At 33.8% G+C, this 18,271-nt stretch overlaps 1 protein-coding gene across 3 annotated transcripts in view; it reads left to right on the top strand.

Annotated features, from left to right (window-relative positions):
* SPOCK3 (SPARC (osteonectin), cwcv and kazal like domains proteoglycan 3) overlaps positions 1-18,271 on the top strand; it is a 389,483-nt gene that overhangs the window by 361,756 nt on the left and 9,456 nt on the right. For all 3 annotated transcript variants that reach the window (XM_055131920.1, XM_004610366.3, XM_055131926.1), the window contains exons 7-8: positions 2,877-2,996; positions 16,293-16,514. In XM_055131920.1, coding sequence (XP_054987895.1) covers positions 2,877-2,996; positions 16,293-16,514 — 342 coding nt within the window. The remainder of the gene's footprint in view (positions 1-2,876; positions 2,997-16,292; positions 16,515-18,271) is intronic.

Consider the following 18,271-nt stretch of genomic DNA (forward strand, 5'->3'; position numbering starts at 1 on the left):
ACAGTTATTATAGCTATTTAAAATAAATTTTAATTTTGGATTTTCAATATATATATATAAGTATATACATATGAATTCCTCTTCTGCTGAATTGTTTTGCCTTTTGCAGAATAGTTTTTATGATAAGATATTTTTGAATAGAGATAGAGTATAAATATTTATATTAGGCAATAGCTCGATGGGTAGGGTGTTCGCCATGCATGAGGCCAACCCAGATTCGATTCCTCCGCCCCTCTTGGAGAGCCCGGCAAGTTATCAAGAGTATCCTGCCCACACGGCAGAGCCTGGCTAACTACAGAGACTATCCTGCCTTCATGCCAGAACCTAGCAAGCTACCCATGTTGTATTTGATATGCCCAAAACAGCAACAAGAAGTCTCACAATGGAGAGACTGGTGCCTGCTTGAGCAAATCAATAAGCAATGGGATGACAATGATACAGTGATAAAGTGATTAGGCAATAAAATTTGTTGCCTTATCACCGAGTGCCAGCAATTTTAAATGCATGAAATGCTTTTGCTTATCATTGGAAGTATTTTTCTTTGGTTTTTATTATACCTAATTATTTCACATGGATTAAAGTATAGTATGAATTATGTACCTCACTTAGTCTCTGACCAAAGATCTCAAACCTATTATAATCTACCTCTACATTGGCACACAATTTGCACTCTGGAGATCTTTCTTATCTTCCTAGACATTCCCTCATCTCTTAAATCTATTGTTTTTTCTATCTTGGTCACCTTCTTTTAGGTACTGTTTACTATACAACTTTTGCTAGATTCCTGACCAAATGTTAGGTGAGGGCTAATTTTTCAGATTTTGTATATTTATACCTTTCTTTGTTTGTTTTGTTCTGAGCTCACTCCTGGTGTTACTCAGTGATAACTCTTGGATCTGTGCTCAGAGATCACTCCTGAAGGACTCAGGGATCTTATGGGGTGCCGGGGATTGAACCTGGGTCAGCTGCATGCAAAGCAAATGTGCTATCTATTGCACTATTACTCTGGTCCTCTTTAAACATATTTTGCATTTACTCTTTAATCTTATCTTTCTTGCTATATATTCTCACTTTAAAAATGATCTATTCAGTGTTTATGAAAAAAATCTGAAGACATTCTAATTTCTTGTTCTTTGTAAATAATAATTATTGTCTCTATACCAACTTTATTGGTACTTCCAATGGGATTTTGTAGAATTTTTTCCCTCTACTATTATGTCTTCTGTCTTCATAGTAATTTTCTGATATTTATCAGTCATGCTATTGAGTATTGGGTGGAACCTTTTAACAAGAAATGTTCTTTTTTTTTTTCTTTTTGGTTTACACCCGGTGATGCACAGGGGTTACTTCTGGCTCTGCATTCAGGAATTACCCCAGGCAGTGGTCAGGGGACCATATGGGATGCTGGGAATCGAACCCGGGTTGGCCGTGTGGAAGGCAAACTCCCTACCCACTGTGCTATTACTCTAGCCCCTGAAATGTTCTTTCTTTTAGTGTCATAATTGTCTCAAATTCTACAATACTTTTTAAAATTTTATTTGAAATGTTTCATTATACATATTATGCTAGGTGTAACAGATATTTAATATGTCAGTGCATTAAATATGTTGCAAATTTATAATATGGTATAAATTGTTTTTCACAAAAACTGTAAAAAAAAAATCCAACAGTTCAGAAAAACTGTGTATTTGTTGCATGCAGAATAGTTAGGGGGTAGGTGTTCAATAAAAATGTCTGTAAAGAATGCAATTATTTTTGTATTTAAAAAAGTTAGAAAATTACTAAATTTTACATACTTATAGCAAATCAAATTCGAAATTTCAAAATCTGGGAGCAACTTACTTTTGCAACAAAAATATAGTACAGTTGTGAAATATTTCACAATCTTTTCTAATTTCAAGAAGTCAACTCTTCATTATGCTTATATTATTCATAATATCACTGTATCACTGTCATCCCCTTGTTCATTGATTTACTCAAGTGGGCACCAGTAATGTCTCTATTACACTCAGCCCTGAGATTTTAGCAGCCTCTCCTTACTCGTCTTTCCAAGTGATTGGAGGCTCTTTCAGGGTCAGGGGAATGAAACCTGTTGTTACTGTTTTTGGCATATTGAATATGACATGGGGAGTCTGCTTGCCAGACTCTGCTGTGCAAGTGGGATACTCTTGATAGCTTACCAATTATATTATAATCATAATATAATGCAATATATTTCACCTATACATTGCATTAAAACATTTTAAATAGATTGACAAATAATAAGATACTACTATCTGTACAAATTATGTATGTATGTATTTATAGTTGTTATGTGTTCATTTGGGATATGAAAACCCAGGTAATGCAAAATTTTCTATAACAAAAGTATTTATCAAATAGATAAATGCTTTAATCATTCATTTTATGTAATATTAAATATATGAATTCTCAATCTCATTTTGTTTAGTTTTGGAGGAAACCCCTACACAGTGGTGCTCAGAACCTACTCTTGACTCTGGGCTCTGGGATCACACTTAGTAGTACTTGGGAGACCAACTGAGATGTGGGAATCAAACCCAAGTCACCTGTGTTGCAAACCAGGCACGAGACCATCATTCTGTATCTTTCACCCCAGATTTTGCAATCTTTATAGTCAAGCAAAAGAATCAGAGTTCTACAAAAAGTATACTATATCAAATAAAATGTTCTAATTATAGTATATTGTATTTGGAAATAAAGATTTCAAAGAGCTGAAATAAAATTAATAATTGTACTGTAGTGTTTTCCCTTTAGTTAATTTAGTTCGGTTGCTTTTAGTTAATAAAATAATTGGGGAAGGGACATCCTTACAATACCACGTTATTATTCAAGATCTATGTTGTTTCCCTTTGTAGCTTGTAGTGACCTGGAGTTCAGAGAAGTGGCAAACAGATTGCGGGATTGGTTCAAAGCCCTCCATGAAAGTGGAAGCCAAAACAAGAAAACGAAAACCTTGCTGAGGCCTGAGAGAAGCAGTAAGTTTTCTAAATTTGATATGTGCCATTGTCTTTGATATTAAGTCTCATTTCTAATGAACCATAAAGTCAAAACATGTTTTAAAGTGTATCCTTTACTCAGATATTAAGCAAAAGTCTCAACAATGTACATGCCCATAATATTTTGCAAGAAAATGCACCATGTGTGGAATTCTAATTGACAGAAAAGTGTGAAATCAAATTCAGTAGATAAATTTGTGGAGATAAAAATATTCATAGGGGCTGGAGTGATAGTACAGCAGGGATAGTACAATCTCCCCTTAGAGCATTTTGCTTCACATTAACTAGAAAGAGAAGGAATCATTTTTTTATAGAAGTGATAGAGTGAAACAATGTAGAAAATGAAAGAAAGAGTTTGGGAGTACCTTGATTTAGAAACACAGCCCCACCTAAACCTCAAATTGACCTTTTCCTGATTTCTTTGCAGATAATTTACAATTCCATTTGAACATGACAGTACATATGGTTATTTTCAGTGAAACTCTGACAATAAAAAGTTTAGGAGGGAAACATAAGAACCCTATGAAGTTTACATGATTCACCAGTTGTAGAAACTATCAAAGTATTTTTAAATTTTGAATACAAAATGCAAATTAGGATAGGCTCTTGATCAGAGCTGTTTTATGAACACTCCATTTTTCATGGTTTGTTTTTTCCATTTTACATGTTTACCTTTAAAATATTTGTTTCCTCTTTAATGCATGTGAACTGTATTGCAACATGACCATAAATTGAGAGAACTTTCAAACATTAAGCATTTACTCAAGAATGCTAGAAGGCACATATTACAGTAATGATGAGCATCTCATAGTTGACAAGGGAAACAGAGAAGACCAAGCCTTTGCCTTTTCTTTATCCTGTGTCATGTAACATAGTCTTAACACTCTCATTTGTAATCAGGTCAGCTGCACATGGAAGGAAAAGCCCTCCCTGCTGTACTATCATTCCAGCCCCTATGAATATTTTTATCTCCACAAATTTATCTACTGAATTTGATTTCACACTAATAATTAATTCTGTATCTAGACAGGGATACAAGGAGAGATTGTAGAACATCCAGCATAGTGTCTGTTAATTGTATTCATTCATAAGTATTTCTCCTTGTAGCGTTTCTTGTAAGAAATGAGAAACTCCCTGGACTTAGTTACTAAAATACTAAAATACAGAAATCCAAACCCGTGCGGCTGCTAGTGTGGCCTCTCAACCTCATATCTCTTCATTCTCAGCAATGGAAAACAAATTATCAAATGCTTCCTTTTCAGCAGGTCGACTTTAGGGGGGAGAAACTCCAAATCAATAGTAGTGAGTTTTTTGTTGAAATATTGAATGTAATCAAAGTAAAGTGAAAGTAAAATAAAATTTACCAGTTACACATGCGGGGTTGGGGGCTGGGGACGTGGGGGGAAGGGGGAGGTATACTGTGATTCTTGGTGGTGGAATATGTGCACTGATGAAGGGATGGGTGTTCGAGTATTGTTTAACTGAGACAAACCTGAAAGCTTTGTAACTTTCCACATGGTGATTCAATAAAAGAATAAATTAAAAAATATATATTTATAAGAGATAAAAAAAGAAATGAGAAACTTATAAATTACAGAGTCAATTGCAAAGAGTACCTTAGGAGTTGAAAGCCTCTGGAGAGTTAAAAAAATGGGTATAAAATCATGATTTCAAGGAATCAGAACCCAACTATGAACAGATTTCCAAATGGAAGTTTTCCATTAGAGCAGACACATTTCCATAGATGAGAAATGTCTGAGAAAGCCTCTCAGAGCAGTACATTTTTGAGTAAATTCTTCCCTGACATTAAAATTATATTTAATTTTCAAATGAAACATCATACATTATACTGCCTATAGTTTTCCACATTGATTTTCATACATAACATAGCATTCGTGACTATGTAGCACAGTGATAATACTCTTGTATATTTGTTGGTTTTCTGTGTGATGCTCTCACATGAACATTGTGTCTTTCACACTCACAACTTCTACCCTCACTAATACAAACCAAAGGGAACAGAGTTTTATTTTTTCCTTTTTACCCTTTTTGGGTGTGTGTGTGAGAGAGAGGTGGGACACACAAGGTGGTGCTCAGGGCTTAATTCTGACTCTGCACTTAGCAATCACTCCTGGAAAGCTCTGGTAACCATCTAAGGTACTGGGAATCGAACCCAGGATTGCTGTGGGGAGACGGCAGTTGGGATAGAGAAGGGACCACTAAGTCAACGATTTTTGGATGGTTTGCTTGGGATGGGAGATGTGTGATGAAATTAGACTAAGGACCAAACATGATGGCTTCTTAGTGTTTGTATTGCAAACCATGAGAGAATAAGAAGGAAAGTGTCTGCCACAGAGGCAGGGGCTGGAGTGGGAGGGTGGCGGAAGGTACACTGGGGACATTGGTGGTGGAAAATGTGCACTGGTGGAGGGATAGGTGTTTGGTCATTATATGATTGAACTCAATCATGAAAGCTTTGTGACTATCTCACGGTGAATCAATAAAAGAAAAAAAGAGAGAAAAAAAGGGAAAAGAGACAGATAAGAAGCAATGGGGGCAGGGATCCGGGGGACTCATGTACATTGTTGGTGTTAAGGAATGATGGAGCTAAATATCCAAACAACAAACAACAACACTGAAATCACAAAACCCAAACTTTAATAACCAGATTTAAGAGGTGCCTGTTAAGATGGCAGACTGGGACTTAGGCGGGTTAAATCTAGAATTACTGGTGGAAGGAAATCGACAGTCAGGGCAGGATTGATGATGGAGCACTGTGTGTCAAATTCCAACTACAAATAACTTTGTAATTTATGATGTTTTAACAAAATAAAATTTTGAAGAAAAAAATAAAAGAAAAAATTTAAAAGATGCATATTCCCATTGGGGAGGTGGAAAATGTATACTGGTGAAGGGATAAATGTTGGAACATTATATGACTGAAACCCAATCATGAGCAACATTGTAACTGTGTATCTCACTGTGATTCAATATATATTGAATATGTATCTATATATTTTATCCATAAGCACTTTCTCTTCTGTGCTATTGCTTCAGCCCAAAGAGCAGAGATTTTTTGTTTCACATTTTATCCTCCAAACCTAGTATAGCTTGGTCTATTCTACATCTAATGAAAAATAAGTGAAATAACTGAAAGGATAAAGCAAAAAATGGTACTTAGAATACTACAATTTGGATTTAGAACACTGTAATCATTTTTCTGTGTATTGGTTATTTTGCTTTCTCCATTATTGTTTATTGTAATTGAAATGGTTGCTTATTGTTTATTTACTGATTGATAGCTTAATGTTTCCATTATTTTGTCCATGACTACAGTTTCTGTAATTTGTAAGCTTTTATTTCAATGGGAATGATTTCTATCAGTAGAAGTAATGTATCAAAATGTGGGATGTATGTGTTTAATTATAACTAATGATCATTGTTGCCTGAGTGCTTTGCAAAAAGCCTAGGACATTTTAAATTTCTAATAGTAAGACATAAAAGTTAACTATTGATTTCATTCCTGCCAGAAAACACACACATTATCATCATCATCATCATCCTTTGTTTTTTTCTGATGAACAGAATTTATTTTAAGATATTATTCATATTTCCCAAGATGTACTCATGGCTTACTACTGGATCTGTGCTCAGTAGACCATATGTGATGCAAGGGATCAAATCAGGCTAGGCTGCATGCAAAGCAAGCAGTCCTGTATCTTTCAGTCCTATATTTTCTTTTTAAACAGTGAATTAGGGCATAGACTTGGGGATACCATGATTTTGAGCAGCAATAAAACAGGGCAAAGTAAAATAGTTAAATCTATTAAACTATCATAGGTAGTTTAAATATTGGCCATTGAATCAGTTTTCTCAATTCCCAATTATAAAGAATTACTAGATAAAGATACTGACTGATGGGATTCTGCATGAGAATAGTATGTGTGGACAACCATCTTCTGACTGAGAAGGGAGAGAAAGACTTTAACCAGGGACTTCTGTATAAGAACGAAACTTCTGTATTTTGAACACTCAGGCTCTGTGCTCTTAGCTTATTTGCCCTGAAACCCACCTGCGAATACATTAACTCAGGAGGTTAGGGCAGCAACATATGGACTTAGGGAGGACACAAGTAAGTCTATCGCATAAAATAATGCAATTTTTCCATCAGTTCTGTCCACTTACGAGTTTAATTCTTAAAAGGTATACTGTATGCATAGTTTCCATTGTAATTGTTTTGGTCAACTTCAATTGTTGTAGCCATTTTTAATATAATTTGAGGCATTAGGTTTGTTTTGTCTATTAAAATTTATTATGGTTATCCTTTAATTAAATTCCACCTCATTGATTTTTATAGATTTCATGTTAATAGTAATATTATCATTCCCATATAAAATTTTATTACATATGCTTTATAAACTTAATAAAAATTTTAGTAAAACTGTCTTACTTAGATTTCTTTTTCTTGTAAACAATAAACATGGTTAGATATTAATTTTTGACATGAATAAGCAATATTTGCATTTTTAAAAATAGTTAAAATAAGAAAAGTCGGGGGCTGGAGTGATAGCACAGTGGGTAGGACCTTTGCCTTGCTCGTGGTGGACCTGGGTCAGATTCCCAGCGTCCCGTATGGTTTCCCGGAAGTGCAGAGCCAGGAGTAACCCCTGTGCATCGCCAGGTATGACCCAAAAAGAAAATAAAAATCAACATAAAGTCCAAGAATATCTATTATGAAGGCAAATTGCTTAGAAACAAAGAAAACTTACTTTATGATTACTTTATGAATTTTAATAAAGAACACATAATTCAAGAAGATATTATATTTTAACAGAAATAAATAGCTAATTTTTATTCTAGCACAATTTGGTAATACATTTTATCTTATATCTTATATAAACCAGCACTTTAAATATTACATAGAATTGACTATGACAAATAACTAGGAGAACCTCTTCTAATTTTTGTCTTTGTTTATATTTTATCAAATGCATATTTGGAAGAATTAGTTATTTTATTATAAGTCCAAACTTAAAAATCCATATTTGCATACAAATTTGCCTTACCTCATCATTATTCTTAGTCACAGCTTAGTTATATAGATAGCTTTTTTATTATAGTCAATTTTATACAGAAAACCATGTAGCAGATAAATAGAACTATAATACAGTAATATTTGGTAGTTGATTTGCAGAATTTATGAGTGCACACTTTTGCTACTTATGCTATACATTTGTATAACTCTTAAGTATGCAAAAAATTGGTATATTGGGGACTGAGAAAGTACAGGAGATAATGTTCTACTTGCCTTGTATGTTCCTAACCTGGATTCGATCCCCAGAACACCATAGGGTCCCCTGAGCCTAGCCAGAGTCAGTAGTAAGTCCTGATCACAGACTAATGTAGCAAAAACAAGCAAAAAAACTGGTATACTTATTAAGAAGCCAAGACATTTACATATTAAACAATAAAATGAAAATGTTTTAGCTATATAAGAAACAAATATATAAAAGTTTTGAATAAGCCAGTGTTTTCCTTTTTTTAGAAATTATCCAGATATTGAAATTAAAAAAGTATTAATTTAGCAGGATAAAGGTTTGACTTCTCAATAGCTCTTGTAAAACACTTTTAAAAATCAAATTAGCCTATTATGAAGCTTAGTTACAAAAGTCTAAAATAAATTTTATCATATTGCAGCTGTTAGAAAAGATGAAGTCATGAAATTTGCATATAAGTGAATCAACGTGGAAAGTATCATTTAAGTGAAATAAGTCAGAAAGAGAGGGACAGACATAGAAAGATTGTACTCATCTGTGGAATATAAAGTAACAGAATAGAAGATTAACACACAGGAATAGTAGAAATAAGGACCAGGAGGTATGCCCCACAGCTTGGAAGCTGGCCTCATGCTGGGGGGAAAGACAACTCAGATAGAGAAGGGAACACCAAGTAAAGGGTGTTGGGAGGACCTGCTTGGGCTGGGAGATGGGTGCCAAAAGTAAACTATAGACTGAACACGATGGCCACTCAATACCTCTATTGCAAACCACAACACCCCAAAGGAGAGAGAGAACAAAAGGGAATGCCCTGCCACAGAGGCAGGGTAGGGTTGGTGGGATGGGGTGAAGGTGGTGGGAGGGATATTGGGATCATTAGTGGTAGAGAATGGGCACTAGTGGAGGGTAGGTACTTGATCATTGTATAACTGAAATGAAAACACCAAAGTTTGTAAGTATGTAACTGTACGTCAAGGTGATTCATTAATTAAAAAAATAGCATATAAACATTTTAATTTTTGAATACAAATAAATATTTATATAATATTAAAAATATGTATATACAATTCAAAGTTGAATACTTAAAAAATCCCTGTATAAATATGCTGTATAGTTTACACAATTGAAATGTCTTGCTATACTGAAAATATTTTCAGCTATGATGAAAAATAGTAAAGTGATTTCCTAATATTTATTTAATAATGTTTATAGCTGTCAAAAACAATAAGCTAATAAAATAATATGTTAATTGACAAAACTTTATCTTAGTCATTGCATAAAGATTGTACATTCATTACCACCCAAGAATTATTGTTTACATAAATCTTAAAAACTGTATTTTAGTTAAATGCTTTGAATTAACTAAAAAGATAGGCAATGTCATATCTGATTAATAAATTAAGTAGATAGTAAAGTTTGCTATTGTTCTGTAGCATTTTAAGTCTATAAAATTATGCTCTGGGATATGTATTTTTATAATTTTAGGGTTATTGTTGACAAAGGAATGCAACTCATGATAAAAATCAAAAAATGTATTTTGTAATAAGATGATGAAGAAATCAGAACTTTAGCTTTTGATCATACTATCACTAAACTATGAAAATATATATAGAAGGCTTTGTCTACTAAGTGTATATTGTACTTATGGTATTCTGAATACCATATTTGTTTTTATTTTTAAGTTTTTAAAAATTAAAGAACAGAAATATACTATATAGTTTTCTATGACCCCATTTGTTTGTGAAATATCCCATTTGTTTGTGAAATATTCAAAAGATATGAAGCTATGCTTCTGCAAAAGATATACTTTTTTGACAGTCTAAAATATCATTAAGATATTAGAATCAAATGAAAAATTCTCAGATTAACAGTCTTATCCAGATTAAGATAATATCTTGATTTTGCTTTCCTATAAAACAGATGATCTCCTTAATCAGAGAAAATGATAGCATTACTAAAACCCCCCAGGTAAATGAATACATTCTAATGTCTCAACAAGACATCACTCATGTCATGCTGTCTTTACATTAAGAGGAAGATTGATTTTGGAATCAGACAGCTTAAAAATAATATCCTATTTTAATGCAATTAGGAACCTGCAATTCATAGTTAGGCACTTCATCTTTTGAAAACAAGGTTTTTTTATAGTTAGTAGATAAAATTTTTATTTCAAGTAGCAAAATGGAAGACCTGATCACTTATTATTTGCTTCTACTCATTTTTCTTTATTAGGTAAGTGCTCATTGACAAATTTTATTAGGTAAATAAATATTTTCTTTGTTAGGTAAATATTAGGTAAGTATGCCAATTTATTTCTCTTTATTTAAAAAAGGATCTACTTTGCTTTCATGGAAGTACTATCATTTGGCTATTGTAACTTTATAGAAACTATACATGTATTCATACACAACAAAGTAGACTTTAGAAATGGAATGAAAAAAAATAGTTCTTATTGTAGTGACAAAAGTATTTGTGGCTATACCTAGACTATAAGTCAATAAATATATGAATATATTTATATATAGATGATTGATATATAAGCAAAGAGAAATGTTAAGATGTTTTGAACATCTGGAGCAATAGACACTAGTACATGAGATTGAGAGTTCTTGAGTAATGCTATATTACAGCCACACTATATTACATATACTCCAATAAAAATATAATCATTTTTAAATTTTGTTTCATGCATGCTGGTTTACAGTACTGTTAATGAGTTTCATGCATAATAAATCCCTCACCATGCCTTCACACTGAGTGCCAATTTCCCTCCACAATTGTCTCAGTCTCTTTCACTCACCTTAATTCTTTTTTTTAATAGTTTATTTATTTTTAATTAGTGAATCACCGTGAGGGTACAGTTACAGATTTATACATTTTTGTACTCATGTTTCCCCCATACAAAGTTCGAGAACCTATCCCTTCACCAGTGCCCATTCTCCACCACCAGTAAACCCAGCGTCCCCCCCACCCCCTCCCCAGTCCCGTCTCCCCCCACCCCACACTGCCACTATGTCAGGGTATTCCCTTTTGTTCTCTCTCTCTGATTAGGTGTTGTGGTTTGCAATAAAGGTGTTGCGTTACCATTGTGTTCAGTCTCTAGTCTACATTCGGCACGCATCACCCTTCCCCCGCATGACCTCCGACCACATTTTACTTGGTGTTCCCTTCTCTGAGTTGCCCAGAATGAGAGACCAGCCTCCAAGCCATGGAGTCAACCTCCTGGTACTTATTTCTACTATTCCTGGGTGTTAGTCTCCTAGTCTGTTGTTCTATATTCCACAGGTGAGTGCAATCTTTCTATGTCTATTCCTCTCTTTCTGGCTCATTTCACTTAGCATGATACTTTCCAGGCTGATCCACTTATATGCAAACGTCATGACCTCATTTTTTCTAACAGCTGCATAGTATTCCATTGTATAGATGTACCAAAGTTTCTTCAACCAGTTCATCTCTTCTAGGGCACTTGGGTTTTTTCCAGATTCTGGCTATTGTAAACAGTACTGCGATGAACATATAAGTGCAGATGTCATTTCGACTATACTTTTTAGATCCTCTGGGATATATTCCCAGCAGTGGTATTGCTGGGTCAAATGGGAGCTCAACCTCTAGTTTTTTGAGAATCGTCCACATTGTTTTCCAAAAGGGCTGAACTAGTCGGCATTTAATTCTTTTCCCACCTTTTCTTCACTGTGTTAACTTCCCACCAAATGCAAGTCCTCAGTTTCTGTATCCTTTGGGTATTTGTTATACCCATATCCTGATTGTTTATATCCCACATAAGAGAGAATTAATTCCGTGTTTGTCCCTTTCCTTCTGACTAATATCACTCAATACGTTACCCTCCAGATTCATCCAAGAAGCAACAGATTGCAAGATTTCATCTTTTTTTTAAATTTGATTTTATTTTAATAACATTGTTCACAATCATTTATTATATTCAATATTCCAACTCCAATCCCACCACCATTATTTTGAAGCTTCGCACCACCAATGTTTTATATATCTTGGATATTAGTTCTACATGCTAATGCTAATATAGCGATGGAAAAATATTTATCTCGGTCTGTGAAATGTCTATTCTCTGGTGCAGAAATTTCTTAGTTTGTTGTAGTCCCATTTGTTTATCTTTGTTTCTTTTTGCTTAGCTAATGGGATTGAGTCATTGAAGATAACTTTTCCTTCAAGTAATGGTGTGTTCTTCCTAAATATCATCCATAAGATAAGATTTTATGTCTAGTTTTAAATCCAATTTGATTTGACTTTTATGTATGGTGCTAGGTCTTCATATGGCTAAAATGTTTTCTCAGCACTATTGGTTTAAGAGGCTTTATTTGTCCCATTTTACATTTTTTTCTCCTTTATTAAAGATAATCCAAGGATATGTCTCTGGACTCAGTTCTGTTCCATTGCTTGTAGGGTCTGAACTTATTCCAATAGCACACTGCTTTGATAACTATATAATTATATATAGACCAGACTGAAGTTCGGTTAAGAGAAGACTTCTGTCTTCATTTTTTTATTATTACTTGGATAATTGGTGGGGGAAGGGATTTATTGTTCCATATAAATTTCAGGAGTGTTTGAACTAAATCTTTAAAAATTTCATGGGTATACTGATCAGATCTGTATTGAATATGTATAGTGCTTTGGGCAAGACTGACATTTTGACAATGTGGATCATCCCTACCCATGAACAAAACAGGTGTTTTCGTTACCTCATGTCCTCTTCTATTTCCTTTAGAAGTGATTTATAGTTTTCTCTGTGTAAGTCTTTCTCTGCTTTTTTGTTTGAGGGCCACACCCAATGGTGCTTGGGATCACTCCTGACTTATCTCAAGGATCACTTCTGACGGAGCTTGGGGAAACTTACTAGTGTCAGAGTTCAAACACAGGGACTCAGGCTGGCCATGTGCAAGGCAAGCACATTTCTTGCTGTAAAATTGCTTTAGCCTTCACCTCTGTTATTGGTTCCCAGGTACTTGACTTTCTAAGGTATAACTGTCATTTTAAAAATTTATTTCTTCAACAGTGAAAGAGCGTCCCTTTTTTCCCCACATCCACGCCAGCACTGGTTGCTTTTGTTCTTTTGAATGTGTGCCAGTCTCAGTGATGTGAGATGGTACCTCATTGTTGTTTTAATTTGTATCTCTATGATGACTAGCGATGTGGAGCATTTTTTCATGTGCCTTTTGGCCATTTGTATTTCTTTTTTTTGAGGAAACTTCTGTTCATTTCTTCTCACCATTTTTTGATGGGGTTTGAGGGTTTTTTATTGTACAATTATACTAGTGTCTTGTATATCCTGGATATTAATCCCTTATCAGATGAGTATTGGGTAAATATTCTTTCCCATTCTGTGGGCTCTTTCTGTATTTCAGTCACTGTTCCTTTTGAAGTGCAGAAGCTTCTTAGTTTGATGTAGTCCCATTTGTTTATGTTTGCTTCCACTTGCATGGTAAGTGCTGTTGGTGGGAATGCTGACTGTTCCAGCCTTTCTGGAAAACAATATGCACAGACCTTCAAAAACTAGAAATTGAGCTTTCATAGGACCGTGCAATACCAGTTCTGGGAATATGTCCTGAGGATGCGAAAAAGCACAGTAGAAATGACATCTGTACCTATATTTTCATTGCAGCACTGTTCACAATAGACAAAATATGGAAACAACCTAAGTGCCCTAGAACAGATGACTGGTTAAAGAAACTGGTACATCTACACAATGGAATACTATGCAACTGTTAGGAGAGATAGTTATGAAATTTGCTCATTATTGGATAGACATGGAGAGTATCATGCTAAGTGAAATGAGTCAGAAAGAGAGGGACAGACATAGAAGGACTGCACTCATTTGTGGAGTATAGGATAACATCACATGAAGCTGACATCCAAGGACAGTAGATACAAGAGCCAGGAGGATTGCCCCATAGTTGGAAGCCTGCTTCATGAGCGGAGGGGAGAAGACAGATGGAATAGAGAAGAGATCACCAAGAAAATGATGGCTGGAGCAATCAGTCAGGATGGGAGATGTGTGCCGAAAGTAGATAATAGACCAAACATGTTGGCCTCTCAGTATCTGTGTTGCAAGCCATAATGTCCAAAAGTAGAGAGAGAGTACGGGGAATATTGTCTGACATGGAGGCAGGGGGAGGGTTGGAAAGGGGGGGTAAGCTGGGTATATTGTTGGTGGGGACTGTGGACTGGTAGAGGGATGGGTGTTTGTTTGATCATTGTGTGATTATAACCTAAACATCAAAACTTGTAAGTATCTCACAGTGATTCAATTAAATAAATAAATAAATAAATAAAATTAATCTCTTCTCTATTTTATTGTGTGCAGACATTAAAGCCATAGATTTTTGCACATATGTTTGTAGCTTAATTCTTTACTGTGAAAGTCTACCGTCTCTAAAAACTTCTTTGTAAACTCTTCAGGGTTTTTTAAGTTAACAATCATGTCATCTGAAACTAGTAATATTTTGACTTCTTCTCCAATCAGGTTGTCCTTAATATCCCTTTCCTGCCTAAATGTTGTGGCAAGGACTTCCAGTATTATCTTGAATAGTAGTGGTGAGAGTGGACCACATTTTCTTTGCCTGATGAAAGCTTTCAGTTTTTCACCATATAATATTTGCTGTGGGCTTGTAGTAAATGGCTATAACAACGTTGAGGAAAGTTTCTTCAACTCTTGTGTTTTGAGAGGTTTGTTTGTTTTGTTTTGTTTTATTTTTGCTTTTTGGGTCATACCCGGCTATGCACAGAGGTTACTCTTGGCTCATGCACTCAGGAATTACTCCTGGTGGTGCTTCGGGGACCATATAGGATACTGGGAATCGAACCCAGGTCGGCCGTGTGTATGGCAAATTCCCTGTCCACTGTGCTATCGCTCCAGCCCCGAGAGGTTTTTATCAAGAGTGAATGTTGAATCTTGTTGAATTCTTTCTTTTCATCTATTGCTATGGTCATGCAGATTTTATTTTTCTTTATATTGATGTGGTATATTATGCTGACTAACTTGTATATATTGCACTATCCTTGCATCCTTGGGATGAATCCTACTCTGTCGTGGTGAATGATCTCTTTGATGTATTCGTAGATTTGGTTTGTTAATATTGTGTTGAGAATCTTTATATCTATGTTCATCAGGGAGATAGGTGTATAGTTTTCCTTTATTTTATATCTCTGCTTTAGGTATTAGGATTATATTTGTCTCATAGAAAGTATTTGGAGAACTCCTATTAATCCAACTTTCTATCTACAAATAAAATCTTATACATGTAACTATAATATATAACATATTCTATAAAACATATACAAATATTACAGATAGTGACTATATGATAACCTAGGTTGTGAATTCTTTATCACACTAACCAGTATATATACTGAAAAAGTCCAAGGTAAGCAACTTTTTTGAAATTAATTTTATATTATACCTCCAACAGAATAAAATTGAAATATACAAATAATTTGAAGTGTCAAGATCATGTTATTTCTACCCTTTCCTTTTACATCATTTAGATGACCCTTGTTATACAATTGTCTTTTACATATTTTGCTCCAATAGCATAAAATAATCATAGTTATACTTCAAAGAAATATAACGATCATATTTTTGTCCAAAAGACATATTATCAAAGATGAATTTATAACTATGCTATTATTTTTCAGTAATACCTGTATAGCATACTAAGGCATTCATTATGATAATTTATTTATTCAAGGCTGAAAATAATTTCAAATAATCTAATAAATAATAACTCCTATTAAATGGTTTACTAATACCAGATGACTAGTTTCCAAGTTCAGTAATTCTCACATTTGTTAGAAAAATAGATATTACTATTCTTCCTGTACTTGGAAATGAATTACCCAAGATGAATTTTAGCTACTGCTTCTGACAGTTGAATACAAGTTTACAGGAACTACTTTCATGTTACTTATTCTGTTTACTGCTTTAGAAACCTTCTGATTTTCTAATTGTTTTCTGTCTTTTCAGGATTTGATACAAGTATTTTGCCGATTTGCAAGGATTCTCTTGGTTGGATGTTTAATAGACTTGATACAAACTATGACTTGCTACTGGACCAGTCAGAACTTGGAAGCATTTACCTTGATAAGAATGAACACTGTACCAAGGCATTCTTCAATTCTTGTGACACGTACAAAGACAGTTTAATATCTAACAATGAATGGTGCTACTGCTTCCAAAGACAGCAAGGTAAAGGATGAAACACTTAACTGATATCGCTGGTCGACCTGCATGCCAAATTTTATCTATTCTTTCATGATTAAAAGAGTACACTGTATCCATTCATATTCAAGTATATTTTTCTAATTACTGTATTTAATAAGACAACAAATTAGTAGCATTTTAGACAATATAACTTTTCTTATGTTATAAAACATGCTAAATAAGATGGAAAATACTAATTAATATTTTTATTAATGTACTTCATTATAGTTTTCATTACAAACTGTAAGAAGCACAGAGATATGAGAACATAGATATTAAAAGTAATCATTAAAATTAATTTACTATCAGCTTTGCCCCTGGTAAAAAATAAATATGTGTTTTTTTTAATCAGTATACTGTGGAGTTTTAATGTTCTGTTTTGTGAGCTGATTAAATGAGCTGAATGAATCAGACGATTCACCATTAAGTTATTTTTCACTCACTTGATTTTGAAATGCTGTTATTGTTCAAATTTTTCAAGATAACTTACTTTTATAAAAATTCTCTGCCAAAGAAAATCTTGTTTTTCTGGAAGAGGTAGGGCAACTGAGAAACTGGAAATGAGGCAAAGTTTTTTATTAGGAAATATACATGTAAAAATGGAGTATTCCTTGCATAATCAGGTTATAGTTAAAATTAAATATGTACAGAAATATATTCCATAAGTTCATTTAGTAATAATGTTTGGGAGACTGAGCAAAATATTGTATAAATTTGATGCTAAAATAAACAAACTGAAAGTTTGACTAATGAAATGTATCAGACATTGTCAATGTGTTTTTAAAATTATTGACAGTTAAGAGAATGAACAGGCTGCTTTAAACTGTATTAATGATTCTTAATGTCTTATATGTAAGACTAGCATGTTAAAAAGCAATATATGTGGGCATTTTACTATTTCAATTACATTCTTATATATCCATAATTAGGCGAAATAGTGATCTATAAATTGATTAAAGATAAATCAACATTGGGGCTTGTAAAGTAGCATTTCTATAAAACAGTCTAAGTAAATTCTAAAGATTATAGTTTTACTATTAAAATAATTGAAATCATATGTACACTGTTGGTTTTAATGCTTGATACATTTTTTAGGTGTTACTAAACATTCCTAAAATACTGTATCTGAATATTAATGATCACTGTACACTTAAAAATGCAAACTTGTGTGAAGTGAAATGGCCCTTGGGGCTTTTGCCTTGCAGGGGTGCAACACAGTTTCAACCCCACATAGTCCCCTTGTCTCTTTGTGGTCCTCTGAGGTCTCCCTAAGAGCACAGAGCCAGAAGCAAGCCTTGAGTGCTTCAGGGGATAGCCAACAATGCTTTTTAATTTAAAAAAAAAAACGCAGATGAAAATGTAAAGCCACAGATAATGACAAATAAAAAGACAATCTATTAACTGATAACAACTCTCATTTAACTTTAAAATCGCTTAAATTCAAAAACTTCACTTTTTGATGACAATTAGGAAGAATATTATTGTGTACACATGAGCATGTAGAAACATTGCAAATGACCTGTTTTTTCCTTCTGTAGAAATGATTTCATCTTGTAAAAGTCTTGGATTTTGAAGTAATATTTGTTGAATTGATTCAAGGACACAAAGTAAATTTTGCTTTATATATTTTTAGTGTTAAGTATATTTTTCCAAATAGGGTCTTTGGAAAATAGGGTCTATTCACACAAGGCTGTTCTCTATATTAATATAAGGTAAAATAATTTCATAAATGATGCCCAAAC

This window comes from Sorex araneus, chromosome 1 (assembly GCF_027595985.1).
Source record: "Sorex araneus isolate mSorAra2 chromosome 1, mSorAra2.pri, whole genome shotgun sequence".
NCBI lineage: Eukaryota > Metazoa > Chordata > Mammalia > Eulipotyphla > Soricidae > Sorex > Sorex araneus.